This window comes from Pungitius pungitius, chromosome 12 (genome assembly GCF_949316345.1).
Source record: "Pungitius pungitius chromosome 12, fPunPun2.1, whole genome shotgun sequence".
Classification (NCBI taxonomy): Eukaryota; Metazoa; Chordata; class Actinopteri; order Perciformes; family Gasterosteidae; genus Pungitius; species Pungitius pungitius.
The window spans coordinates 4,236,831-4,263,027 of record NC_084911.1 but is presented as its reverse complement, the minus strand read 5'-3'; the positions used below and the strand labels follow the sequence as shown (position 1 = coordinate 4,263,027).

Here is a 26,197-nt window from a genome sequence, read left to right as displayed (position 1 = left end):
GAAACACAGAGAAAGTCTGCATGTTTACCTTGACCAGGCTGAACACCATGCTGTAAATGAGAGAGGATATGAAGAGGAATATGAAGGAGGAGGTGGTGGACCACAGGCTGCTGTACTCATCTTCATCAATGGCATCATCTGTGCAGCTCATAGCGACACGCAGTTTTAAAGCTGGAATAGAATTTAAGAAGAGGAGGGTATGGGTGGGTTAGATGTGTGTGTCTGTGTGTGTGTGAACAAAGGTAACACACAGATGCCCATTCCTTACTTGAATAGTGCTCATAAACTTAAATCAAGCATTGTTCACTCTCAACATGTGTTACGTTGATCTATGTGAACAGTGGAAGAGGGAAGTATACGAGGTATCAGCTAAAAACTCCTCGTACAACATGTGTTTCAGAATATTGAAGTCATGCATGAACATATAACAACGTTGTTTCCATGCAACATTTATTTGAAACAGTCAACACATTTATCAAGCTCTTGGACGATGTGACAAAGACAGATTCAAACACCATACGATGACAAACCAAAGTGAATTGACAAACTGGCTGTTACTTTTACAATCACAAAGACGGGTTCCATGACAGAGAGGACACAGACATGACAGCACATTAGCACAAGATGACACATTTAAGGCTCAATCTACACATCCTTACATTCATTTGATCTAATAACGGACTGAGACACCACTCTGATCTTTTCACCACCAGGTGACCACACGTTGCAGGAGAACTGGACGTATTTGTTCCACTTATCCAAGGAGGTGGTGTAAAGACTCGTAGCTGAGAAGCCGTGTTTGGTCTTCATAGGGGGGAAGTCGATGCCATCGCTATAGACTTCGGTTTTATTTCCTTTTTTTTCTAACCAGGCGATGTAGACATCCTGCTGTTTCTTGCTAGAGACCAGACACAACATAGTGACCTCAGAAGCATTTTCAACGTCTTCGAATGGGAGGATGTGGATTGTTACTTTTGGGGCATCATCTGAAAGAGAAACTCTCCTTAGTGAACAGGTTCAGATTCAAGCTTTGCGTTTGCTAAACTTAGATCATATTTTGTGTGTATAAACTGTCTTTCTCCCCAGACTTACAGATTACTAATCATTCTCTATCACTTAGTAACATACCTCGTTGGTAGATCAGATCTTTAGAAACGTGTGTTTTTTGGTCCGTAGCAGAACAGGTCACTTTGTTCATTGTCGTCCATTCAGTGTGGTTTCGAGTCAAAGTGCTGATTTTGCTGCCTGTGGAGTCTGTTGTTTCAATGATGTTCTCCGTCTCATCATTTCCATCAATTTGCCAAGTGAATTTCATCAGATTAATGGTTTTCTTGTCCGGTCCTTTAATCCTGCACTCAAACTTTGCCTGGTTGTTGATGAAAATGTCTTGGAGACTTGTTGGTTTCAGTGTCATTGTGATATTTCTTGTCATAGAACAAGAGGCCTCTAATCGTGTGGAGGAAAGAGCAGAAATATCCATCAGTCTACAGATCAGTCTGTAATAATTCATTTAAAATATGAATGTAAAATTGGTCAGATTGGGTTAAACATGAGAAACAGTAATTAATGAAGAACTTTTTCTAAAAATAACACATTTGTATTCTTCGACATGCAGAAAGGGAGCCATGATAGTAAAAAAAACTTTACATACTTTTTCCCAGTGTCAAACCTCTTGGGCCTCCTTCGTGCGTCACAGAACATTGAAAAGAGTGCCTTGAATTCCAGTCAGACTTTGGTACTTTAACCAAACTGACTCTTGTATATTTGTTGTTGTTCAGAGTTGAAGGATAGTGATCAGGAGTCAGAGCGTCCCCACAGGCATCGGTCCACTGGAAAGTAAGACTCTCTGGGTAGAAGTTGTGTGCAAGACACCCGAGGGTGATTTTATCACCGTCAGGTTCACACTTCACCAAAGGGAACAGAGTTGGTGATGTTGTTTCTGTGAAAGTGAAATGATTATACACAGATCAGTTACTTTTCTGAAAGTGGATCATTAAAATATTAAATATCATTGTATAATAAAGCTAAAGACTTAAATAAGTAAGGTGAATAAGGTAAATAATACATCTAAAAGAAAAAATAGCTTTTTTATTGTGTAAAGATACTGGATCTGGGTTTATTCATTAGAACTTGTATGAATTACTGCCTGTTTAAATACTTAATTAATCAATTAAAAAAGTGTAGCCATGTCTTGCTTTTATCTGATTTGGTCTTTTTGGGAAGAAGTCATTTAATACCCAAACATTTATCTTGAGTCCAAATTCTGACATGAAGGAAAAGATTGTGTTGGGTGTTGAAAGATAACATTTAGTAAATAATCATATACAAAATATTTAATAATAAATAAAAATAATATGTAATATAATATATATATATACAGAGCTCATTGAAATAGAATATTCGAAATATTTTTATATATATTATATGCTATTCCTATGATGTCCTATTCATTTATTTATTATGCCCTGCTTACGGTATAAAATTTTAAATACTTTTGGTTGTCGTTGTAAGTGTAAAAAAAGAAATTAAAAGTTTATCTCTAAATATTCCAAATGCCAATTAATATTAATGGATTTTAGCGTTTAAGTTTTATTTTTTAAGGAAAAAAGCCAGTTATTCTTTTTAGGTATGTATACATATTTATATGTAAATTTATGTATCAATAGCTATAAAGAAATCATGCAAATGTTTATAAGCCGCAATTACCATCCATTTAAATACATTTCAGCTAAAACCTTCACCTGCATTAAAAGTTATTGCCAAACAATAACTTTCTCAAAGGCTCTCTAAGAACAGCTGTGTTAAAAACATCTGCCTGCTCTGTTTTATGGTTTTTACATTTATGTAAAGCCAAATAAGACCATAATTTAAACTTCTCTAACACTAAAGATCAAATAAATAACAAATACAATGTAAAAATACAATGTTTAAATGTGACTTACCTGACAATACTGTGACTTCAGTCCCTTGTCCCCAGTAGTCGAAGTAATCACAGTGATGCATCTCCTGTCACTGGCTCAACAAAAACCTGTCGTACCAGAAAAATACCTTAAAAAATGTAATTAAGTGGCTGAAATACACAAAAAAACTTGCCCAAAATATTGACATGATTGTATCTTTCAGAGTTCTTTTTTTCTGATTCTTAACCAGTTGTGAAAGTTGATTTACTGGATGATGACATTTATCTCTGTGACTTTAATCTACTTAATAACTAACTTTTAATGACTAATATCCATCTAAAAGTGATAAAAAGAAGTACTTACTTTACATTCCAGTTGAAAAACAGTCTTTCCTGTTGGTTTATCACAATGAGAATGGGAGAGTTTAAAGTTTCTGCTCTTAGGTTTTTGTATGGATGAATATCTCAGTGCCACCCCACCCCGTACCCACACTGTGATAAACACTAATACAAAAACCTCACCCACAGCTTCCTGCACTGGAAACGTATTGTCAGCAGTGGGTAAGACTAAAAACAAACTCATATTCTAATCAATATAACGGTTGAAAAGGATGTAAGATTCCTAAATTATATGTTTTTTAATCCATATTTAATTGTTAAATTAAGTGTCTTTCATACAGAATGGTAAACACATGTTTGAATCAGAAAAACTGAAAGGAATTGAATTTAATTTAAAACAGCAGTTGTTTTATAGTTTGTAACACATTTGAATGGCTATGTTTAATTTTATCCTTTTGTCAAGTTACTGTTATGTGGTGAGACAAGAAATACTTTTATCATTATTGTATTATTGTTCTTTCCTTTTTCAAACCCTCACAGTTCAGCTGTTCTTTTCTTCTTTTCAAATTAAATTCCTTCTAACTTTTTTACCTCTCACAACTTCAGGGTTTAAGGTAGTTGCAGTAAAACTTAAATAAGTCATTTTATATTCAAACAATGACAGTAGTTTCTCTTTAAAAACATTAGTTAGAAATATAACAACAGTTTAAAAAGTAAGATTCTTATAAAAACTCATCTGTATTGAAAGGGTGATAATTATCGCTGTTTTTTTTTAAATTAAAGTTTAAGGATACAATTTAAATAAAGGTACACACATAAAAAGGCTGGAATGCAGTTTGTAGTTCTGACAGTTTCTAAAAAGTTTCCGGTGTGGTCCCAGAGGTGCAGAAAGGAAGATGATATGTTTAGAATCACCAGGAAACTGAAGAAACGCTTGTTGGTTTGTAACAACGACACATTCAGAAGCCTTTCTGTTTAACACAAGCACACTATCATTTCCACATGGCTGAGTGACGTCTTTATCCAAATATGATGTAACCTACAGTATCACATCAAAAGAGAAGCAAACATAGTAAACAAAATATGATATCAAATGAAATAAGAATCCTTTATTAGTCCCTCAGAGGGTAAATTCACAGGATCAAAGCAATAATTCTATATGTACAAAATATTATTGCTTTATTATTATTGAATATTATTGTTTTAACAGAACAGATGATACCAAAATAAGAATTTGCTGTCAGTCGAAGGGTCAATAAAGAATGTGATGGATGTTTTAACCACTGCGTTAATGTTTGATTTGATCAACACAAACCACAATTGACGTGTCTGACTGTGTGTCAGACGTGTGATTCAACCCCACATAGTTTCACTTTCACTTTAATGATGCTGCTGTCTGCAGAGGCTCCTCATGCTGCAGTTCATGCTGATATGCTTTATTTGGACTGTTTTATAATTGTGGTAGAAGATCAGTTACAAAGTATCTTATGAATAAAAAATGTATTTTCCAGAGAAGTTCACACCTTCTGCTCCCTCCACACAGCTTTGGTCCACAGAGACAGATGGGATCAAAGAGGAGACAGTTCCCACACAGCTGGAGACTTGGAACTTCATCACAGTTAAACTCATGATTTAGACATTAATCTAATAAAACATTATGGCATCATTTTAATTCACCATTACTTGAAAAATTGACCAAAAATTGACCAAATTGAAAATACATTAGCATAGTAAACAGGAGACAAATATTCAGCAGGGTTTTTGTTTTTAATCAAGAACAAAGATGACATGAGCTTTCAGTGTTCAGTGGGTTTTGGACGTCAAATTAAATGGCGCTGACCCTCCTCTATGTCACGGTTTTTGTATACTTCCTGTTTTATTTTGTAGTGTTAACTTCACTTCCTGCCTTGTCCTGTCATCCCCTGTGATTGTCTGCAGTGTCCATGATTGTTTCCACCTGTGTCCAATCACCTGCACCTCCCCTGTGTATTCAAGCCCTGTGTGTCTTGTGCCCCTGGTGGCGTCATTGCATGTATGCAGCCTGCAGCCTGTGTGTGTTCTGGATGTTCTGCATGAGTTTGATTATTAAAAGTACCTTTTTGTTTGCAAGTCTGTGTTTGGGTCCTCCCGCCTGCCTCTGCCTTCCCCGTTCCTGACACTCTACTTGCACACAACTTGCAGAAAGGACAAAAACGTAAGGAGTGAAAACATATTTGTTACCTCAATTACTTTTCAGTGAGATAGTACGGTTGCTGAATATGATGAAAATTAACTTTGAATGAACTTCTAGTTTATCTAGTCCATCCTTCCAGTGTCTCCCCCTGGTTCCAACAATCAACACTAGGGGGTATTTTATAAATCCTTAGTATCAGCGACTGACACAGTGAAATGGGTGAAGTGTTTGTACAGTTGTGTGGCTTCCTGCATCACTGTGGCATCCGAGCACAATAATAAACAGCAGAGTCTTCAGTCGTCAGATTGTTCATCTGCAGAGACACCTGGTCCACGGCGTTGTCTCTGGAAATGGTGAAACGATTCAGGACAGACGTGGAATAATATTTATTTTGTCCATTGGGAGCAGAAATGTGGGCTATCCACTCCAGTCCTTTTCCTTCAGCTTGTCTGATCCAGCTGATATGAGCATCATCATCTGATATTCCTGCATAGGTACAGGTCAGTTTATGGGATTCTCCTGGGAGCTTCAGCGCTGGTTCAGACTCACTCAGAGTCTGACTGGAAACGCCTGCAGAGAAATCATTAATCAGCACAGAGAGAATCACACAAACTTCAACTGGTTTCCAACTCTATGAAGTGACAGAATGAGTGAAAAGCTTCACCTGCCCAGCAGATAGTTAGAAGCAGCGGTCCTGTCCTGCAGTGCCTCATGTTTAACTGTGTGTGTCCTCTGCTCTCTTTCCTCCTCTTGTAGGTACAAGACATCAGAGTTTTGCATTGACTCCTCCTCACAGGGAGCAGAGAACTAGAACCAGCTTGGCTTTCACTTTATTGTTGGCTGAAGAAGAGAAAAGTCAGGAGTCGTTCCTCTAGATTTTCAGACATTTCAATTTCACTTACATTAAAGGAAATGTGTGACACATTCAGGGATTATTGGTCAGAAATGAAATATAATTTGCAACACTAACGGAGACACCGAGGTGAACCACTTGAAGATTGAATTAGTTCATGAGCGCTTTGCTGTTATTTAGTGGATTAGAATATTAAGTCAACACTTTAAGAATAAGACCCACTTGTTGTATTTCAACAAAATGATTTTGTAAACTTTCCTCCTGGCCAAATGAGTCAGTAAAGTAGTGTGTTTTTATCATTTATAAAAAATATATATAAAAATAGAATAATGTTCTTGATCTTGACATTTTAGATGTAGTAGTAACAGCATATAGAGGCATTGAAACAATAGAAACAAAACTGAACAAACAAACAATATTGTGTATTCATTTAATTATTTATTAAGTTATGAATGAATTCCTATCCTGTTTTGAATTTATTTGTTTAATTTAAATAAATAAATAAAATAATAAATTATTATTATTACAACACGGTATCGATAAAAGTAGCTCCAGAGTATTCGAAACATAAATATACCCTGATCCTACCAACCAGAGAGCCACTTGGAAACTTATTTTCATATAATTAATCATTCATGTCATTAGTCATTTAGAATTAATTAATTTGTTTACAAGTGAAAGAACACTTTATATATAACTGTGAGTGATGCAACATCATGAAGATATTAAATATATTAAAGTACTTTTGCAGTTTGTGAGAAAACCCAAATCTCCTCAAGTCAACGTTGCTGTTTGTTGTCTGTGGATGTTTTTGTTCAGCTGCTCCACTGTCTTCAGTCACTGTGTCTCGAGCACAGAAGTAAACAGCTGAGTCTTCTGCTGTCAGGCTCGTGACCTCCAGGTACTGAGTGCTCTTGGGCACATCTTCAGTCATGATGAAGCGGCTTTGAAAGGAGCTGCTAAAAGTAGGAGAGTTGCTGCCTGCGTCCATCCACCCAATCCACTCCAGAGCGTTTCCTGGCCTCTGTCGTATCCAGTTAATGCTGTAGTCTGTCATGTCATAACCTGATATGATACATGACATCTTCACTTTCTCTTCAGGTTTTTTCACCTCGGAGGGAGACTGTTCATGTTTGATCTCACTCCAAACTCCTGTAAGAAAAGACATTGTAATCAGCACACCTCACAGGTAGATAAGTGAGTGTCTCCACATGTTAAAGCAGAAACTGTTCTCACCATTAATAGTAACTATGAAGAACAAACTCCAGAAAATCATATTTTCCATTGTGTTTTAACACTTGTTAACACTTCATCCACTGTGTTCTGCTCTGAATGTTTTCAAGATATATTAGTAGCCCAGTTGCTGCGTCATCAATGACATTAGAGCTGCATACGGCATGATTTTAAGGAAGGAACAATTTGCATGAACCTCCCTCAACAGGTTTCAAAAGACAAAATGGAAAGCAGGTGAAATTAAATGAGTACACAACAGCAAAGAAGGGTGATGTAAAAGCTCCAAATTAATGACAACTATTCATAATGTAAAAATATTTGTGCTATAGGAAAAGTACAAATGTATTTTTCTAATTTTATTATATTGAGCTGATAATTACTTTGTATATACTATAGTTTAAATGGGGAACAGTATCTTTAATGTCTTGGTTTTTGGTTTTGAATTCTTAAAAAACTGCTTCATAATGTATTTATTTATATGTGTTTGACAGTGTGTGGGTGAGTCACATGGTTGCTGGTACTTGTGCAGGTCTGTTGGTGGTTTGTATCTCTGAGGGATAACGCACACAGCAACACACAGCTGTGTCCTCAGTTTGATGATTCTGTGCATTTAAAGTCACTGTTGGAGGGAGAAGTGTCTCTGCTGTAGATGAACTTATTCTTCAGAGCATCATTTTGATAAAGGCCACATAAATATAGCACAGGTCAGACATTTACAAAACCAACAAAGCAAAGTTATTTTCTCACCTTAACAGCAACAACAAATAACAACTTACTACAAACAATTGTATTTTCCATTGTGGGAAACATACTAAAGTTCAGGTTATTCCCATTCAAGTGTGTCAGAAATACATAATAATAATAATAATAATAATAATAACACCAACAAATTGTTGCTATATTTTGATTCTTAGAGTCTAACTCAGTATCTGAAGAAAACTCAGATTCATTGTTTTCATTGCTTTTTAAATTCAATGTTAGCATTTGATAAAAGTGTCATCAACTTTTCATTCAGGAAATATATAGAATAGCACGTTTGTAATTGTAACAACACGTATGTATTTAAACTGCTGTAACAGTGAGCTGGTGTTGAATCATTGGTGGTCTGAGGACTCCTCCTCTGGTGGCTTTGTGTAACAAGTGTTCAGGCACTGAGAGGTTTTTGTTCAGTTGTACTGATGGTTTGTGTTACTGTGGGTGTCTTGCACAGTAATACACAGCGGTGTCTTCAGGCTGCACATTCTGTCCGTTTAGAGTCACTGTTTTACTGGAAGCATCCAAGTCGATACTAAACTTGCTCTTCAGTGAATCTTTGTAGTATGAGGTGTATCCAACACGTTCACTGCCAATCCATTCCAGTCCTTTCCCTGCAGGTTGTCTGATCCATGCTGTGTGGTGACTGCTAAGAGCATAAGACACCTGACAGGTGATGGTCAGACGTTGACCGGGCTGCACAGTCACAGAGGCCGGCTGCGTCAACTGCTCACACTTCACACCTGTTAAAAAAGATTTTTCTTTGACATCAAGTTATACAAGAATAAGGAATGATTTTGATGAATCAAGAGGAACTTACATCCAGCTGCCAACAGCAGCAGCAGAGCTATTGAGAACATGGTGATGTTGAACCTGACGAGCTGTGAACTCAACAGACTGATGTGATGTTTTTATAGCTGAGCAACAAGGAAGGTCCCTGAGTTTGCATGGGATCACACATATGAAACTTCCACGAAACACACTTAGCTGCATTTATAGAACTTAAACAGATGTCAACTTTTTCTTTCAATAAGAAACTCTCAATTAATTCATAATTGCTAACAAAGAAAATTTGTTGCTTGTTTGGCATGTTTTCTGATTATTAAACAAAATTTTCATATGAAATCAACTGTTTTTGTGCGGGTGCCTTTCACCATTCATGATTGACTCTAAAGTACTGAGTCCAGATTATTTAATCGTTATAAATTATTTTGTGTTAGCCAGGGCACATAAACATCATGATTGTTACGTTTCTGGGGCAGCGGAGTGACTCAAGAGCAGAGAGAAAACTGGGAGACGAGGTGAGGTAGTGGGCAGGTGAACGTAGGTGTGAATAAGAAATCAGGAGGAACACGAGGACAGGAACAGAAAAGACAGGAGGGGTTAGAGACAAAATGACAACTGAAACAAATCCCATCAAAGGTTAGAGAGATGTAGCTACATTTTCTTTCTAATAAAACAACTTTATTGCAAACAATTAATGTTCTCTACACAAACATATGGTTTGGAACTCTTCAGCAGTTAAAACACAGCAGAAAGAATTTATTAATAGTTATATAACTTTATTGAAATAGAAAATTCTCTCCATATGAAGGAACAATCTTTGAAATAGTTCAAGGATCAGGTGTCAGTCAAAGATGAAAAGAGTGGAATTCATTTTAGTAACAGAGAGAGAAAACTGACACAACTTTTTCACTCCCAAAAGACTTTCTTTATATTCCACATAATGTAATTTAGTGTCATTGTTGTGTCTCAGTTTTTAGAAAGTCAAAGTATTATTTGAAGTTTGGAAACCATTTATCAATGCAGCCTGTGATGTAAGCTGCTAGCACTCGATGTGTCAACTCTTTGCATTTGACCCTTTTTATAAGAAGAACAACAAGTGACACAAACTCACATCCAGCTGCCAACAGCTGCAGCAGAGCTCTTGAGAACAAGGTGCAAGATGAAACAGAAAAGACATGATCTTCTGATGCATTGAGTCTTATGGGATGTTCCAATAATACAATTTCAAAAGATTTCAAAAGATTTGGATGATTATTGTTCTGGAGTTTACACAAATGAAGTGAGAGGGAGATAATCTGACTTCATCTAAATGAATATTTGAATTTCATTTTCTGCAGGTGTTTTTTTAGACTTTTAAGGTTTCTGTATTTAAATATCAGTCATTTGAAGCCACAGACATGCAGAGAAACATGGAGCCTCATGAAGAAATGAGCTATTTAGGAAGTGAAACCTGAGACATGCAAAAATAACCGATGGCAGTGGTAAGAGGAAACACATCTGCTGGCATGTCATGTCCAAGAAGCGATGCCAGTCAGATTGTCTCGTGTCTACGTTGTCTTGTGACTTCCTGTTTTATTTTGAAAATCAACCCTCCTCTTGTTTCAGGCAACTTGCTCCTTCCCCCTGTGTGCCGGACCGATTTTCTGCCCCTGGTTGTTTCCACCTGTGTCCTTACCCTGTGTGTGTATTGTCTGCGTCTCCCTTTGTCCTGGGCCAGTTGGTCTTGTCCCACGTTACAGAGAACCCGTGTGGACCAATGTCCTTTGACAAGTGTTGCTTTGTTCTTTGTACCTTGTTCAGGTTCGCTTTCTGTTGGCTCCTTTTTCAGCCTAGTGTTTATTTTCTAGATCCTTTTGGTTCTTAGATGTAGTTTAGGGTTTGTTCCTCTGCTGAGAGGGATTTTCATTTGTTGCCTTTTGTAAATAAACGTTGATTTCGAACCTCGTCTCAGGAGTAGTGCATTTGGGTTCAGGGCCATTGTTCAGTGTCAATTAACAAAATATTTTGTAGTTAGTTTGTCTTAGCTTGGATTATTTAAAAATGTAAAGGAAAATGAACGTTATATTATAAAAAAATATATATGTAATGTAATATTTAAAATCTGTATCCTTTTAATACACCCTGACATTTTGGTAATAAAATAATAAACACTTTCATTATATCTTTGGTTCAGGACAAGTGACACAGAGACGTCTGAATGTTCTCAGTGGACGAGGTGAATAGAGGAAGTAGTTTTTGAACAGCTCTCTCATCATTGTCTCTCACTGTGGGTCTCTAGCACAGTAATACACAGCCGTGTCCTCAGTCTTCAGACTGTTCATCTGTAGATACAGTTTACTGCTGGAGTCATCTCTGGAGATGGTGAATCTACCCTTAACTGATGGGGAGTAATGAATAGGAGAACTAGATCTGCCGATGTAAGCGATCCATTCCAGTCCTTTTCCAGGAGCCTGTCTGATCCAGTGCATCCAGTAGCTGCTGAATGTGAATCCAGATGTTGTACAAGTCAACTTGTGTGATTCTCCAGGCATTTTAATCACTGCTTCGGATTGTGTCAGAGTCTGACCATCAACACCTGTCAAGAGAAGAAGATCTGCATGTCATGTGATACGTTAACAGCAAGTGGAAACGTGTGGAATCAAGATCAGAGAAATTCTTCACCTGAGCAGAAGACAGTTAAAAGCAGCAGTCCTGTCCTAAAGTCCTTCATGGTTAACTGTGTGTCCACTGTCCTCTGTCCTCCTCTCTGCAGCCACATAAGTAGAGGAGAAAGACATCTGAGTTTTGCATTGACTCCTCCTCTTTGATTCAACAGTGTCCTCTGTCCTTGTTTTACTGTTAGTCCCTTTATAACATTTGAATATGTTTCACTCTCAGAGGATTCTGTCTAATGTAACACAAGATAATCCAGAAATGATGAAGCCAATGTTATATTGCTTTTTAAAGCAAAGTTTTCACTTTAATTGAGAAGAACTCCTACACTAGACAGTAAAGTCCTCTTCGTGAGGTGCTTTACAACAGAGAGGGTTAAAATGCAATGACGAGGAAAATGTTTCCCTGCAAGAGCCCAGGGAGTAAATGTTTGTCTTATTGCATCATCATGTGTTCAATCATCTTGAGCCTGAGTGTTTTGATCTTTCGTTCACCCAAGCCTGCCACCACAGCCTCAGTAACCCTTGTTTTGCTTCTTTCGATCATTTATCCGTTTTTTTCCACCTCCTTACGAGTGATTTTCTGTTGTTAAGTTTTAATAGATTAATCTAGAGTTTTCATAGTTATTTTGATAGACTCCGTTGAAAGTGAATTTTTGTTTGTGAGTTTTCTCAAGAACTGTCACGGTTTGGGTTCTTGTCTTGTTTTATTTTCTAGTTCACTGTCTCTTGTGTCCCTGGGTAACTTCACTTCCTGCCTTGTCCTGTGTTCCCCTGTGATTGTCTGCCGTGCCTGATTGTTTCCACCTGTGTTCAATCACCTGCACCTCCCTTGTGTATTTAAGGCCTGTGAGTCTCTTGTCTTGTGTGGCGTCATTACATGTTGACCTTCTGTATCATGTCAAGTAAGTCATTTGTGTTTTCAAGTCCAGGTCCCTGTTATTTTTTTTTGTCTGTTTTGTTTTCTCCTCCTTCCTCCCCTTTTTTTGGTTGGAGCGATTTTGAGTTTTGACGATTAAAGTCCTTTTATTTTTCAACAAATACTCCGCATCTGAGTCCTCCCTCCTTGCCCTCGCACCCCGAGTACTGACAAGAATAGTCTCGAGTTGTTCATTGCATTATTTGTTTTCCTCCTTAGGGAGTGGTTTTGAGTTTATAATTCACGTTTATAGGTACTCCTCTGTAATGAGTGATGTTCTGTTCATAGATAATTTCTTTTAATACATTTTATAGATTTTATAGAATTTTCATAGGTGTTAATTTTGTCACTCAGTGTGAGAGATCCTAATAAAAACGTCTTAACACGTCCGTCCTTCTGCATCTGAGTCCTCTTTAAAGTCCAGGTTTGACAAAAGTTTGGTTCTAAGCTTTTAACTCAAGATCTGAAGAAAACCCCAATCAATTATTTTTATTGCTCGTAAAATTCAGGGCATGCCATTGAAGTAATAAACGTGTCATTAACTTTTTATTCAGGAAATACATAGAATAGAATTTTAGTAATTGTAACATGTAGTTATTTAAACTGCTGTAACAGTGAGCTGGTGTTGAATCATTGGTGGTCTGAGGACTCCTCCTCTGGTGGCTTTGTGTAACAAGTGTTCAGGCACTGAGAGGTTTTTGTTCAGTTGTACTGATGGTTTGTGTTACTGTGGTTCTCTTGCACAGTAATACACAGCCGTGTCTTCAGGCTGCACATTCTGTCCGTTTAGAGTCACTGTTTTACTGGAAGCATCCAAGTCGATACTAAACTTGCTCTTCAGTGAATCTTTGTAGAATGAATCTCCAGTATATTTCATTCCAATCCATTCCAGTCCTTTCCCTGCAGGTTGTCTGATCCATGCTGTGAGGTAGCTGCTTAGACTATAAGACACCTGACAGGTGATGGTCAGACGTTGACCGGGCTGCACAGTCACAGAGGCCGGCTGCGTCAACTGCTCACACTTCACACCTGTTAAAAAAGATTTTTCTTTAACATCAAGTTATACAAGAATAAGGAATGACTTTGATGAATCAAGAGGAACTTACATCCAGCTGCCAACAGCAGCAGCAGAGCTATTGAGAACATGGTTATGTTGAACCTGACGAGCTGTGAACTCAACAGACTGATGTGATGTTTTTATAGCTGAGCAACAAGGAAGGTCCCTGAGTTTGCATGGGATCACACATATGAAACTTCCACGTTGGTCTAACTGGAGCCAGTTGGACAGTCTCTCCAATCTGTTCATTATATCTGCACAGTGAAAACGTGCTTTGAACTCACCTCTGAGCACAAAGAAAACACACTTAGCTCCATTTACAGAATTAAACACATAAACAAAATGTTCATATGAAATCAACTGTTTTTGTGCAGGTGCCTTTCACCATTCATGATTGACTCTAAAGTATATGTGCACAGATTACTTCATAAATTATTTTGCGTTAGCCAGGGCACATAAATATCATGATTGTGGGCAGGTGAACGTAGGTGTGACTAAGAAATCAGGAGGAACACGAGGACAGGAACATCTAAGACATTTACATTTTTCAATGAAGTGAATTTCATAACTCACTCAAAGTCCTGCAATACACAACTTCCAATAATGCAATTTCAAAAGTGCTAGTGAAAGATTTGGATGGTTATGTGCCAACTTTTCGCATTTGACCCTTTTTAAAAGAACAACAAGTGACACAAACTCACATCCAGCTGCCAACAGCTGCAGCAAAGCTAGTGACAACAATGTGCACGTTGAAACAGAAAAAACATGATCTTCTGATGCTTTCAGTCTCATCGGATTTTCCAATAATGCAATTTCAAAGTGCTAGTGAAAGATTTTGATTGTTATCGTTCTGGAGTTTACACAAATGAAGTGAGAGTAAGATAATCTCGCTCTCACTTCATTTGTGTAAACTCCAGAATCTGAAAAATTTGAATTGCTGCAGCTGTTTTTTAGACTTTTAAGGTTTCGGTATATAAATATCAGTCATTTGAAGCCACAGACTTGCAGAGAAACATGGAGCCTCAAGAAGAAATGAGCTATTTAGGAAGTGAAACCTGAGACATGCAAAAATAACCGATGGCAGTGGTAAGAGGAAACACATCTGCTGGCATGTCATGTCCAAGAAGCGGTGCCACTCAGGTTGTCTCGTGTCTATGTTGTATTGTGATTTCCTGTTTTATTTTATGGACCCGAAGCCTGGGGCCAACCTGGCGCTGTCTACTTCCTGGGCCCAGGGCGGCATGAACATAACCAGCTCTATTTATAACATTTCCTATACCAGCGGAGTGATATCAAAAGGCTGCGGAGATATTAAGGGCAGGCCGAGGAGTGGGGGGACATTTTGCTGCCATTTTAAGGAAACTAAGAACACTGTAGGAAGGTGGACCTTCCTCCTCACAGCCTGGACAAACACACGTAATTACTGATATTGAATGGTAACGAAATAGTGCGCGGCCCCTTTAAGAGACGCACGACCGTCGTTATTTCCTGTTTACTGGGACCAGCGCTGTGCGTAAATGGTCCAAATTATCTAGAAACGTGCTGCTGGCATTTGAAAACTGTTAAAAGCGGTTTTTATCACGTTTCAGGGGTTTCGCGGTTACGGTTGGATGGCAGGGAGAAAAAGAAAGACCGCATTAGGATTAAATCCCACGGATTTGAAGGTTTCACCTGCCAAACTGAATAAGCAGTGTGAATATCCTCAAAGTGCTGAGACGGAATTATGTCAGCACAGACTTAAGGAGGATTTTTTCAACCAACCCTGTATCAGTTTGGCTAAAGCATTGCTTGGCAAGGTAATGCTGCCATCTCACCTTTTACATCCATTTGTTTAGTAATGATAACCAAGAGCCATTTATTGATCGGTAGACAGATTGTGTCCAACAATCAAGAACATTGAATTCAGTTGACAAGTTACACCCTTATATAAAAAAAAACAAAATGCATCCGGATCGTTCATCTGTAATACAGGACTGAAATTAACTGCCCATCACAAATAGGGCCACGAAGGCCATGGTCACACATCGTGAAATGTCTGGTTGTGAGATCCACAGTAAAGTAAATGCATATTAAAGACAGAAGACTTTAAAACACAAAATAATGTTTTGCCATTTGTGCTAAATCTCTATCAATATACTAATCAATTGACTAATCATAATAAAATATAATCTGTCTTGTTCTCTGTCCCTGCAGGAGCTGGTTCGCCGGTGTGCAGATGGCACCGAGCTGCGGGGGAGAATAGTGGAAACAGAAGCATACCTCGGAGGGGAGGACAAAGCGTCCCACTCCGCTGGAGGCAAACGCACCCAGAGGAACGCAGCCATGTTCATGGAGCCCGGCACCATCTACGTGTATCCCATCTATGGCATCTACCTCTGTATGAACGTGTCGAGCGAAGGTAAAGGCCATGGACGTTACTTCTACTGAAGCATGCGAACGGACACATTTTATGAAGCTCTTCTTTGGTTCGGGCAATTCCAAGTGTTTACTGTTAACATATCTCAGGTCAAAACCGCAGCGTATGAAAGGGCCAGAGGACGGAGACAGAGTGGAGCCTTGTTTGACTGATGCATACTTTGTGCTGTGACCCCAGGGGAGGGTGCCGCCGTGCTGCTGCGCTCTCTGGAGCCTCTGCGGGGTCAACGCGCCATGAGGGAGCTGAGGGCGGCCAGGCGCAAAGCGGGAGCCCGACAACTGAAGGAAAAGGAGCTCTGCAACGGCCCTTCCAAGCTGTGCCAGGCCCTAAATATATCCCGCTGTTTTGATCGCAGAGACCTGGCCTCCGACCCAGACGTGTGGCTGGAGAGGGAGCCCAGCGCCACTCCGCCGGAACCCCGCGACATTGTGTCGGCGCCCAGCGTTGGAATTGAATCTCACGGGGAATGGGCCAAGAAGCCGTGGCGGTTCTATCTTCGAGGCCACCCCTGTGTGAGCGTGGCGAATAGAGAGGCAGAGAGGCGGTCTGGGAATGCAATGAACGGGTCGGACGCGTAGCAGGAAGATCCCTTTAACTACTCGGCCATCTGTTCCCTTCTGTTGACTTCTACATTTAGGCAGCAGAAAAAAATCAAAAAGGAAGACAAGGTGGTTATATGTCTTGATTATCTTGTGCAAGATGTTTTCATGGTACTGATGCAAAGTTTCACTTTAAACTAACAGATAAGAGTTTAAGTCGGCTAAATTACTAATTAATATTATTAGCCATTATCAACATCTTTTACTCATGACTTTTTTGGTTTTAGGATTTCCGTCATTGTTTTTTAATAAACAGAAATTCTCTTCTTGTGACTCTCTTCCCCCCCTTTTGATTGTCTCCTCGTAAATAGCCTCTGATGTTTAGGCTCCTTCTCTTTCTTCCGGTCTTTTTCTCTCCACCTTCTGGGATGCCTGAGGCGAGGTAGCTGAAGGTCTGGAATGATTGTTACAAAGTGGGCCCCATCTGTTAATCTGTAAATACAGACGATCTAACACATCTGGGATGGGGGAGGCTACCAATAGTTCCAACGTTCAGAGTAAACGCTTCATTTCTGATACGTACAAAATAATTTAATATTGTAAACAAACATTTGGCTCATCGGCGAAGAACACTTTATACATTTTTGAAATTGTGTCAGTTCATATTAAAATAGCACTGCTGAGCAATAGCACCTAGCTGTGAGCGCAGCCGCTCTCAAACATTTTCCAGTTGATGAGAGCTGATACCGACTACTCCATGGGTGACTGAAAGATTGAAATAATGGGATCCTCGTGGTTGGTCACCACAAGGACACTGCGGAACTTGTCAAACAGTGTCTTGAGCTGCGACCGCCTCATGTTTTCGTTGTACATAATCTCCTCCAGGTGGTGATGGCCCCGGAAATAGTGCAGCAGCCTGGAAGCAGTTAAGATATTTTTTTTATATAGCTCAAACAGAAATGTGATGTATTTCCTATTTTATACACATGCAGAACTAACGAGTAGTCTCTACTTTCCAGACAAATTTGTTTTTGTTAAATTTCTTATTATGTGAAATAATTTCACTTTTTTTTTTCTCCAAACTAATGCAAAAATATCTTATTTCCTAAGAGACAAAGCGTTAACAGCGATTAACAACATCATGAATCACTGACTTCACTGGGGTGCATCCCATCTGTTGAGGCGCCTTACGGCTCTACAATAACAGCAACCATGTGAGCACATTATGAGTCACCCTGTGCGAGATGGGTCTAATAAAATCTCGGCGGCACTCGGCCCTACTTTGATAACGTAGAGGGGCTTTTAACATGTCTGAAAATAGAGCGCCAACGGAAAGCTGAGAAACAGCAACAGACTTGTGGCATAATTACCTGGCAAACATGCGCAGATCCTCTGGGTTTTGTGCAGCAGGGATGTTGAGAATAACCTGCCTCTCGTGCTCTGACAGACTGGCGAGCAGCGTCTCTGTCATCCTCTTGTTAAGCGGAGAGTCCCCGCCGGGCAGCAGCTCCGCGCTGGAGTTGTCCATACTGGGACTGGTGAGGGTCATGTCATCACTGCTGGCTATACACGGGAAGCAGAAAGGTGATCGTAGATTAGGTATCGGCATGTTACACCTCTAAGAGATGGGCAGAGGAGAGAGCTCAGCGAGGGGGGGGGGGGGGACACATACTCGGGGAGCCAAAACTGAGCGCACTAGGGGTGCTGAGACTGCGGCCTCCGACCCGGGCAGCCAGCGGAGGGTCCTCATCCCTCAACCCGGGCTCTCCCTCGCTGGGCGCCACCAGCAGGCAGACGTAGGTGTGCAGCTGTATCAGCAGGCGGTGCTGGAGCATCCACACCACCATCTGGATCAGCTGGGCCTGGTCAGAGCAGCAAACGTCACCGATAAACACCGTGAGGCATCGTCGCCCCGACCGGGTCAGATGTTTTAAATCGACCACAGCCACGCCAAGAACAGGACGGGTCAGAGGAAAACACCAGATGGTTCTGCTTTTACAATCTGCTATCTGCCAGGGATTTACCAGAAAAATGTTACCTCAATTTTGCTTCATTTTTTAGAAAAAAAGCCTGTTATTTCCAAGTAAATTGCCCCCTTTTCAGTTTTAGAGGATGACTTTCTTTTCTTTCTGGGTTAAAAAATCTAATTATTTTACCGATAAAGAAACAGAAAACAAATTATACAATAGAGAATTTTGAATAGAGTTGACTTACATTGGAACCAGGAGGGTTGTCTCACTTTCCAGCCACATGTATTATTGTTTATTTAATGTTCGATGTACACATATTAAGAGTTGTTGCCTGATTCGTCATTGTACTTGATACTAATTCTTTGTCTAATAGTCTTACCTCCTGTGCCAGAGCTTCCAGGGGGTTTCTGAACTCAGCCAGGGCGACGGGCAGGGAGAACTTGGCCAGCATGGAGGGCAGATCATGACCAGCAAACTGCTGGGCAAACTGTTCAGCCAACGGGGAGTATCTACCCCGGGGGAGATGGAAGACATTATTTCAGCGTCTCCCTTTGACACCGCTTTAAAATCAATCTTCAAAGAGGTTGTAAAGTGAAGGCTATTAATACGAGGACATTTTATAACAACATAACGACATATGGTTCATCAGCTCTGCGGTAATCGTTTTTAATGCTCACAGGCAGATGTTGGCATGAGGAGACAGCATGTAGACGTTGTTCTCACACAGCGGGTAGATGATGATTGCTTTGCCCCAATAAACCAAATGAGCAGCAATTTGAAAGATCTGAGAGGAAAAAGAGTTTAAGAATGATATGGATGATGTGAAATCTAATCATTCAAACAGGAAGACAATTTGCAATTCAAATCCAACTGTGGAAGGAAACGAAACTACTTTTGCTGTCCACTAGATGGCAGTAACACCATCAACACCTCTCTGGGCAAACAGCATCTACTGATACATTTCTTTGCTGTGTGTAAAAAGCACAATCCGATATCTCTCCCATGGTTGCCCTTTGGCTTGTATCCACCTGAAGTAAAGCCAGGTCCGCATCTTGTGCGAGCTGCTGCAGGTTTTTCACCGCTGAGCAGGTTTTAATGAGGCGCACCATTGCAGGAGAGCAGTCCAGAGGAAGTTGGCTCAGCAGTGCCTTCTCACTCTCCAGCAGCAACAGGGCATGATAGGGTCTGAAGGATCAAAGGACAGATCACGCAGCTTCTGAATCAACAGATCAGGTCAAATGGGAATAGTGTACGCAACAACTGAGTATCCAAAGGCACAAACCGACCACACTTTACAGCTTCTAAAGAGAGATAATAGAAGAGGGAGCATTTTTTAACAACTCTGATGTATTTATGCTAAAGTAACAATAGGTGGCAGTATATTCCACACAAAGCTTTTCATTGGTTTCTCCAGAAGGTTTGAGCAGTAAGTCAGCATTGAAGCTCCTAATTTACAAGCCCTTCATCAGCCGTTAAAGACACAAGACTCCTTTGAAAATAACTGATGCTGCTTGCGTGGCTGACTAAGTATAAGGGTGACAAAATCATGAGTTCATCCCTTCTTATTGTTATTTTTCTTTGACGAGGCAGTCTCGTAGTTGAGTCAGATAAAAAAAAACAATAAGATGCTTTTTAAGGTTCGATTACGAAATATGTTGAAAATAAATTGACAATATAAAAATGAGCAAAAAAGCATATTTCACATTTTTTCTTCAACATACAAGAGATGTTGCATTTCTGTAAAAAGAAGAAAACTATATTTGCAAATAGATAGTGCTAAAATAAACTAAAAGTTGGATTTAAACATAACATATGAATATAATCATGACTTATGCGACTTAAAGCTCGATCTGCATATCACTTTGAGAAGCGGGGGGTTGGGCGGAGTGTCTGTGGTTCGTTATGATAGAGAATTTTCAATTCCACAACTGCTGACCAAAACCAAATAGATCACCGTATAAACGGTTTATTTTAGTCACGAACCTTATTGCCTTGAGGCTGCGCTCTAACGCCTCAGGGGGGATGTAGGCGCCACCGATCCTGTGGATCTTGTGGGGTAAGCAGAAGCTCACCTCCAGCCAGTTGTTGATGTGTAGTCGCACAACGCCAGTTGTACAAAGGCTGCAACAACATGAACGTTAGGGTCAGCTATGTGAACAATTTGCATCCTGCCTGGCAAAAAAGAAGGAGGGGTAATAAAACAAAAACAGCAATGTATTACATCTAATCACACACCTGTCATAGGCCTCCTTCAGGTCCCTGGCTAGTTTACATTTGGGGAGAATCTGTCTGAATGGGGACTGGGGGCTTCCATCCGCTTGAAAAACGCAGAAAGAAATTATTACACTTTATTAAAACATTAGTATACTGATAAGTTATACTGCGCAACAATAAATGAGTAGCTATACACAATTAGACCCTTGTGTATCTCACTCTCGGTCACGGTGGTGATCTCATCCTGAACGGCCAGCATCAGCTTGGCCTCTCTGGTCAGGTACTGGCAGCGCCGCTCCTCGTGCTGCATGGCTATGGCAATGCGGCGGGACAAGTTGTGCATGCAGCTGATGACAGACGGGTCAGCATTCGCCTGTAGACGCCAAAGATGAGAGGGAGACCTATTACGTAAAGTGAACCACGTCCTCAGTAGGACTCGTTTGATATACTGAAGTTTAGTCAGGGGTTTTGTAGACATCAAACTGGTATTTCTAATATTCTGTTATCTTGGGTATGTCAGTGTGGATGGACCAAATCTATAAAATGAACAGCTCCTCTTGGCATCGCTGGGTGGATCAGCATTCATCCTTTTCTTTCAGAGTAGATTCAAAAATAAACAATTTGAATGTATATAAATGAACATTTATTATGAAATAATTTATTGGTAAACAAATTTGAATGGTTTAATTGTGTGAAATTTTGTGAAATTAAACCAATGTTAGAACAAGCCAAAATTATTTTTGTTGTTCGGGGTACAAATACAACAGTTGCTGAGCAGATAAAGTCTTGAAAACATGACTGAGCACTTTTCGACCTCAGCTGTACTGGGACTGACTGGCTGCAGTGACTCAGCAGGGGCAGGAACAGGCGGTCCCCTGTTGGGCAGCATGATTAAGCATAGTGCATTGGCCCCCACTCCCTCTTGGTTCCCATGCTCTCACAGATAGTGAGAGTTTACTGGAATATTATCACTGGCTCACACCCGTCCCGTTCACAGTAAACACAGATTAACAGAACACCGAATGTGGGTGTCCCACCCACAGTCAGCTGACTAAATGATATGCGAAATTGAAGTTTATACACAAGTACAATTCTAAACCTAATAGAATATTACAAATTATTTAGCTTGAAGTCATTTCCTACCCTGAGTGCAAACACCACACTGAACAAGATCATTGTAGGCATTTCTCTCTTGGGTGAAGGATCCGTTTTAGAAACCTGCTTAGGATAGAATAGGTTTTTCATTAAATGCATAAAATACATGTTCACAAAAAACTTGTAAAATGTGCATCATGTTGATTTAAATGTGATATATAAATAATTCATGCAACAAATCTAACAAAATAAAAGCTACACCGGCACAATGTATAAATAAATAATATATAATTATAATAAAATTTATTTTGACCAGAGACCTATTAAGTCACAAACAAGGTGTTGTTTTGCAAAATGAAAGGTGTTGCTGATATTTACACATGAGGAACCGTTTAATAAAAAATGTTATTGGACTGCATTGCATTTTACATTTTTTTATCACCTATTACCAGGGCTGGGCAATATGTAGGAAATGAAATATTCAAATTCTCTATTAAATATTATTAACAACTCATATCTGATATCTTAATATCAATATAATGTTGATAAATTGCCCAGGCATATCAATATCCCTTTGAAATACCTTCATCTTGGCAGCATGAGAGGTGAGTTCAAAGCTGACATAAATATGGAGTAAGAAATAGTCTTATGGACTCATGGGAGCCATTTGGCAGACACTATTAATACAAACAATTGTAAAATAAAGAAATGTATAGAATTCAAGACGTTTTTTAAAATTGACATCATAAATCACATAAATAAACACAAATACAGTTTATAATGAAGAAGTTAAGGGCCAAAACGATTAGATTAGTGATTCTAAAGACAATACATCACTTCTTCTGTAGTGTTCACAAACTATGCATTTACAGTTAATGTATCTTCAATATGATGTCATTTATTTGACAATAAGTCATCTAAACGAAAACTTCTTACATCTTTTTTTTAAAAATACGGGGAAAAAATACTTTTTTTCTTCCTTACTGGAATGATGGAGGGATGCTGAAGGAGAGTAGGATGACCCACAAATCGAACATTGTCTATCTTCAGTTCAAACTTTTTCCCACACATTTCAGACTTGGTGGCCAGAATGGTGGCGAGGATGATGTCCGAGAACCTTAAAGAAGATAAAAAAAACATCCTCAATAAGAAAAACGGTGTGGCACAGTGTGGTGGGAGGTTAAAGCACAACAACAGCTGGGACAAGTAAGACATTTTCAATGAACTGCTTACATTGTGCACATTCCTGTCTATAAGAGGGGTTTGCGTTAATAAGATGTATCTGCCTGTAAATGTAATTCAACAGCACAAATAAAATAAAAAGCTTATGTGGCCATCGGACAGGAGGAAAGAGGAAGAGGCCTCTTTGCAACAACAGCGAAGTTGAACAGATGCAGAAATTTAAAGACACATGCTGGTTTGACTTAAGTAGCTCATGCTGCAATCAAAGGGACACAAATGAAGGCGTTAACCTTCAGAAACCAATTAAACACACTTCAGACTTACCGCACAGCACAATTAAAAAATAACATGTTGTATTTGCTTTATTGTAGTTTGCATTTGATGTATATATTTAGTCTTGTTTTTTTTTTTAACTAATATAATGAATTTAAATTAATTCTTAATTATAGTTTCAAACTGTTTGATTTCTTTTCTCTCCAAAGGGCCATACAGTACAGACGAAAGCAGAACTGCAGTCCTGAATTGACCAAAGCACCGATTGACTGGATCTGCTACTGATGAAGGATTTTACTGAGATTAGGGTGGGGTATTGATAAAGGACACAAAATAGGAAAGAAGAAGGGGATTTAAAAAAAAAAAAGACATGGGTGATCTAAGCGGAGGAAAGGTGGTTTAGAATGATGTGGTCTTACCCTTCTACCAACTGTTCGTCAGTTAGTGGAGATTGTTCTCTGAAATGGGAATTGGGCCATAAAAAAGAAGAAAAAAAGCAAACAAAAGGGAAAATGCAACACACAGTTGGGCTGAATGCATAAAAACACAACAAACCTGTCATAGTGTGATGTGAAAATGCTCGTCTGCAGGTTGATTCAAGCAAATTACCAGTTTACCCTGACGGAATATTAATGTGGTCATTGTCATCTTAAAAGCCCAAAAGCTGTGAGTCCATGGCCTGCTCTGTGTCTTAATATATAGTATACTACAGCTAGAATTGATTTTTAAATTGTTTCATTTATGCATGATGTGTTCTCAGTTCCAGATTTTAATGTTAACCTTTAGCTAACCTCTCTATAAAGTTAAAAGCTGCAAAACCGTAGCCTGTTTATTTTGGAGAGTTTTGTGTCCTATTGCCTAGTGAGCTGAATTTGAAATACTTTGAATGATCTTCTCTCTACGGACCTGAAGCCAAAGTAACTTCAGCTGACCAACAACCGACCGGCACTACCATCTGTAAAGTGGAAGCATGAAACAGACATCAAAATCTTTGATCTTCCTCAGTCTGTTAATAATAAAAAGGTTTAACTAAATACTTTGATAATTTGTTAATATTCTAGGATAGATCTTTGGTGCTTTCACAAAATATTAACAGTTAGACTCTTGACAGATAGTCAGTAATGTGGATGTAATAACTAAGTAAACAAATACACCAGTCTCTTTTGTTGAGATGACATTCCTTGACAGTAAAGAGCAATTTATCTCAGAAATGACAATTTATGTTACGTTATCAAAAACAATATCTCATCTGATAAAACGATATTGAAATAATGTTGATGTATTGCCAAGCACAGCTGTTCATGATGAATTGCCCAGTGGAAAAACTCACTTCATCACCAACAGTTAAAGAGTTAAATTTAGTTAAATTAGATATGGTTCTGCACCTAAAATTATCTTGAATAATGCAATACGGTCTTTAAAAAATGTGATTCAACACAGCGCAGTAAAACCTTTTGAGACTAAGTGATTAATTTTGGATCTTAGAATGGGCTGTGCCCACCTAGTCAAATTGCTCAGTTTAAGATTAGTTTAAATATTAAATAAAGACCCCCATAAATACCTTGAATCGCCATCCGGATCTTCAACAACATCCCCGGTTGTGATCAGAGCATATGGACTTCGTTGCTTTGCTTGTGGACATAAATAATAGGATTAGTCAGTTCACGTGATTATTTATACAGAAATTACAAAAGTAAACACATTAGTCAAAATGTTTTTCCCTTTCAAGTCACAAAAACATTTGTTCAAAGAAACAACCTTAACGTCACGTGTCAGGTTTTTAGCTTTATGAAGTATAATATTTATGGTTGTTGCTCTTTGCAGAGGCAGGTTTCCAGTGTTTGGTAAAGCCAGTTAACTTAAACGTAAAATATATTGAAGGCATGTATGCTGGTAAATTATCTGCAGCTAATTGATAACTATTTTTAATGATGTGGGAAGAATAACCGACACACGAAAACCAATCACAACAGTAAGCTCAAACAACCACAATGACGTATGCACAACAACATCACGATGCCTCCGTGATAAAAGAATCACGGAGGCACCATATGGTTGTGGGCAGTTATTTGGGTACTGTTTGAAACTGTTGTCCTCAATATGTTAATGAATAAGTATGTGAGAGTCGAGGGGCCCCGAGATTATTCCCCGAATAAAGACTAACGTAACTTAGCGTTTCGGGGTTGAACTGTGACTCTCCGGCTAATGGAGCTTCCTGAGCTAACAGGTACACTGCGCCTACCTGTCACAGACGACGGGCATTCGGCCACTCTTTGGAAGGGGTACCGAAAGAGCAGTTTGTTGCCCCGGCTGCCAGAGCTAACCAGTATGACGCTAATGGGGCTGGTTTTATCGCCAGTTCTGTACACGCCATTTTGTGACTGACTGTATATGGACTTTCGGTCCTCTGGTAACCCGGCGAAGGGGTTGAACGTCATGTTAGCATCCTAAATAACAGCACGTTAGCATCCTAAATAACGGCACGTTAGCATCCTAGCTAACGACACGTTAGCCACGACGCAACGAGGTCGTTCCCCGGCGAACCTTTCGACCTGACGGCGGACGTTGGCTCCGTCGAAGGGCGTATTATTGTCTGCCAGACGCGAAAACGCGACGGGAACGAATTAAAGTCTCAACTAGAAATGACGTCGAGGCCTGGGGTCATACCGCACTTCCATGTCACACGGCTGAGATTGTTTTGTGTCACTTTGAAAAGTGCTCGGCTAAAACAGAGGCTGCTTATTGGATCCTCCTCCCCGTATTTCGACAATGGTCAGTGCTTTACTCCATCCCGCTTGTGGTCTTAATAACTGTGTGTTTGGTGATGGTATAACATATACGATAT

General features: G+C 39.3%; 3 protein-coding genes and 4 gene segments (V, D, J or C); 1 reads left to right on the top strand and 6 right to left on the bottom strand.

The window, feature by feature from the left end:
• Positions 1-486: 486 nt before the first annotated feature.
• Positions 487-7,572, bottom strand: LOC134132984 (immunoglobulin gamma-1 heavy chain-like). The gene is made up of 5 exons (XM_062566199.1): positions 7,501-7,572; positions 7,054-7,416; positions 1,652-1,939; positions 1,129-1,446; positions 487-986 (listed from the first exon to the last, which is right to left on the bottom strand). The coding sequence occupies exons 1-5, from the start codon at positions 7,547-7,549 to the stop codon at positions 646-648; spliced, it is 1,359 nt and encodes a 452-aa protein (XP_062422183.1). The 5' UTR covers positions 7,550-7,572; the 3' UTR covers positions 487-645.
• LOC119219971 (immunoglobulin heavy variable 3-48-like) lies at positions 5,342-6,124 on the bottom strand. The segment is given in 2 exon segments: positions 5,342-5,981; positions 6,076-6,124. Coding segments are annotated over 2 exon segments (366 nt in total).
• A 1,000-nt stretch (positions 7,573-8,572) lies between the features above and the next one.
• LOC134132951 (Ig heavy chain V region 5A-like) lies at positions 8,573-9,211 on the bottom strand. The segment is given in 2 exon segments: positions 8,573-8,993; positions 9,071-9,211. Coding segments are annotated over 2 exon segments (348 nt in total).
• Positions 9,212-11,297: 2,086 nt separating this feature from the next.
• On the bottom strand, positions 11,298-11,783 carry LOC119219973 (Ig heavy chain V region 6.96-like). The segment is given in 2 exon segments: positions 11,298-11,611; positions 11,698-11,783. Coding segments are annotated over 2 exon segments (363 nt in total).
• Positions 11,784-13,111: 1,328 nt separating this feature from the next.
• Positions 13,112-13,752, bottom strand: LOC119219964 (Ig heavy chain V region 5A-like). The segment is given in 2 exon segments: positions 13,112-13,635; positions 13,713-13,752. Coding segments are annotated over 2 exon segments (345 nt in total).
• Positions 13,753-14,619: 867 nt separating this feature from the next.
• Positions 14,620-16,951, top strand: mpg (N-methylpurine DNA glycosylase). Of its 2 annotated transcripts, none has more exons than XM_062566069.1 (3): positions 14,620-14,749; positions 15,857-16,061; positions 16,257-16,951. In XM_062566069.1, the coding sequence occupies exons 1-3, from the start codon at positions 14,741-14,743 to the stop codon at positions 16,655-16,657; spliced, it is 615 nt and encodes a 204-aa protein (XP_062422053.1). In that variant the 5' UTR covers positions 14,620-14,740; the 3' UTR covers positions 16,658-16,951. The 2 variants fall into 2 exon arrangements, with proteins under 2 accessions (XP_062422053.1, XP_037332534.2); XM_037476637.2 differs by lacking the exon at positions 14,620-14,749 and adding an exon at positions 15,092-15,459.
• A 243-nt stretch (positions 16,952-17,194) lies between these two features.
• Positions 17,195-26,033, bottom strand: nprl3 (NPR3-like, GATOR1 complex subunit). 4 transcript variants are annotated; one of them, XM_037476633.2, is made up of 14 exons: positions 25,595-26,033; positions 24,914-24,983; positions 23,772-23,810; positions 22,882-23,014; positions 21,946-22,023; positions 21,022-21,175; positions 20,824-20,905; positions 20,572-20,709; positions 19,617-19,773; positions 19,266-19,372; positions 18,968-19,097; positions 18,291-18,480; positions 17,989-18,181; positions 17,195-17,534 (listed from the first exon to the last, which is right to left on the bottom strand). In XM_037476633.2, the coding sequence occupies exons 1-14, from the start codon at positions 25,788-25,790 to the stop codon at positions 17,369-17,371; spliced, it is 1,833 nt and encodes a 610-aa protein (XP_037332530.2). In that variant the 5' UTR covers positions 25,791-26,033; the 3' UTR covers positions 17,195-17,368. The 4 variants fall into 4 exon arrangements, with proteins under 4 accessions (XP_037332530.2, XP_037332531.2, XP_037332532.2 ...); XM_037476634.2 differs by having other exon boundaries at positions 21,946-22,020; positions 25,595-26,032; XM_037476635.2 differs by lacking the exon at positions 23,772-23,810.
• Positions 26,034-26,197: the final 164 nt, after the last annotated feature.

Excerpts from the sequence above, each read along its gene's own strand:
- LOC134132984 (XM_062566199.1), bottom strand. The coding sequence starts at position 7,549 with ATGGAAAATATGATTTTCTGGAGTTTGTTCTTCATAGTTACTATTAAT. Across the intron at positions 7,417-7,500 it reads CTTCATAGTTACTATTAATG|GAGTTTGGAGTGAGATCAAA; the intron begins GTGAGAACAGTT and ends CTTTTCTTACAG. Across the intron at positions 987-1,128 it reads AGATCTGATCTACCAACGAG|ATGATGCCCCAAAAGTAACA; the intron begins GTATGTTACTAA and ends TTTCTCTTTCAG.
- mpg (XM_037476637.2), top strand. The coding sequence starts at position 15,274 with ATGGCAGGGAGAAAAAGAAAGACCGCATTAGGATTAAATCCCACGGAT. Across the intron at positions 15,460-15,856 it reads CTAAAGCATTGCTTGGCAAG|GAGCTGGTTCGCCGGTGTGC; the intron begins GTAATGCTGCCA and ends CTGTCCCTGCAG. Across the intron at positions 16,062-16,256 it reads TATGAACGTGTCGAGCGAAG|GGGAGGGTGCCGCCGTGCTG; the intron begins GTAAAGGCCATG and ends CTGTGACCCCAG.
- nprl3 (XM_037476633.2), bottom strand. The coding sequence starts at position 25,790 with ATGACGTTCAACCCCTTCGCCGGGTTACCAGAGGACCGAAAGTCCATA. Across the intron at positions 24,984-25,594 it reads ATGCCCGTCGTCTGTGACAG|CAAAGCAACGAAGTCCATAT; the intron begins GTAGGCGCAGTG and ends TATGTCCACAAG. Across the intron at positions 23,811-24,913 it reads GATCCGGATGGCGATTCAAG|AGAACAATCTCCACTAACTG; the intron begins GTATTTATGGGG and ends TTCCCATTTCAG.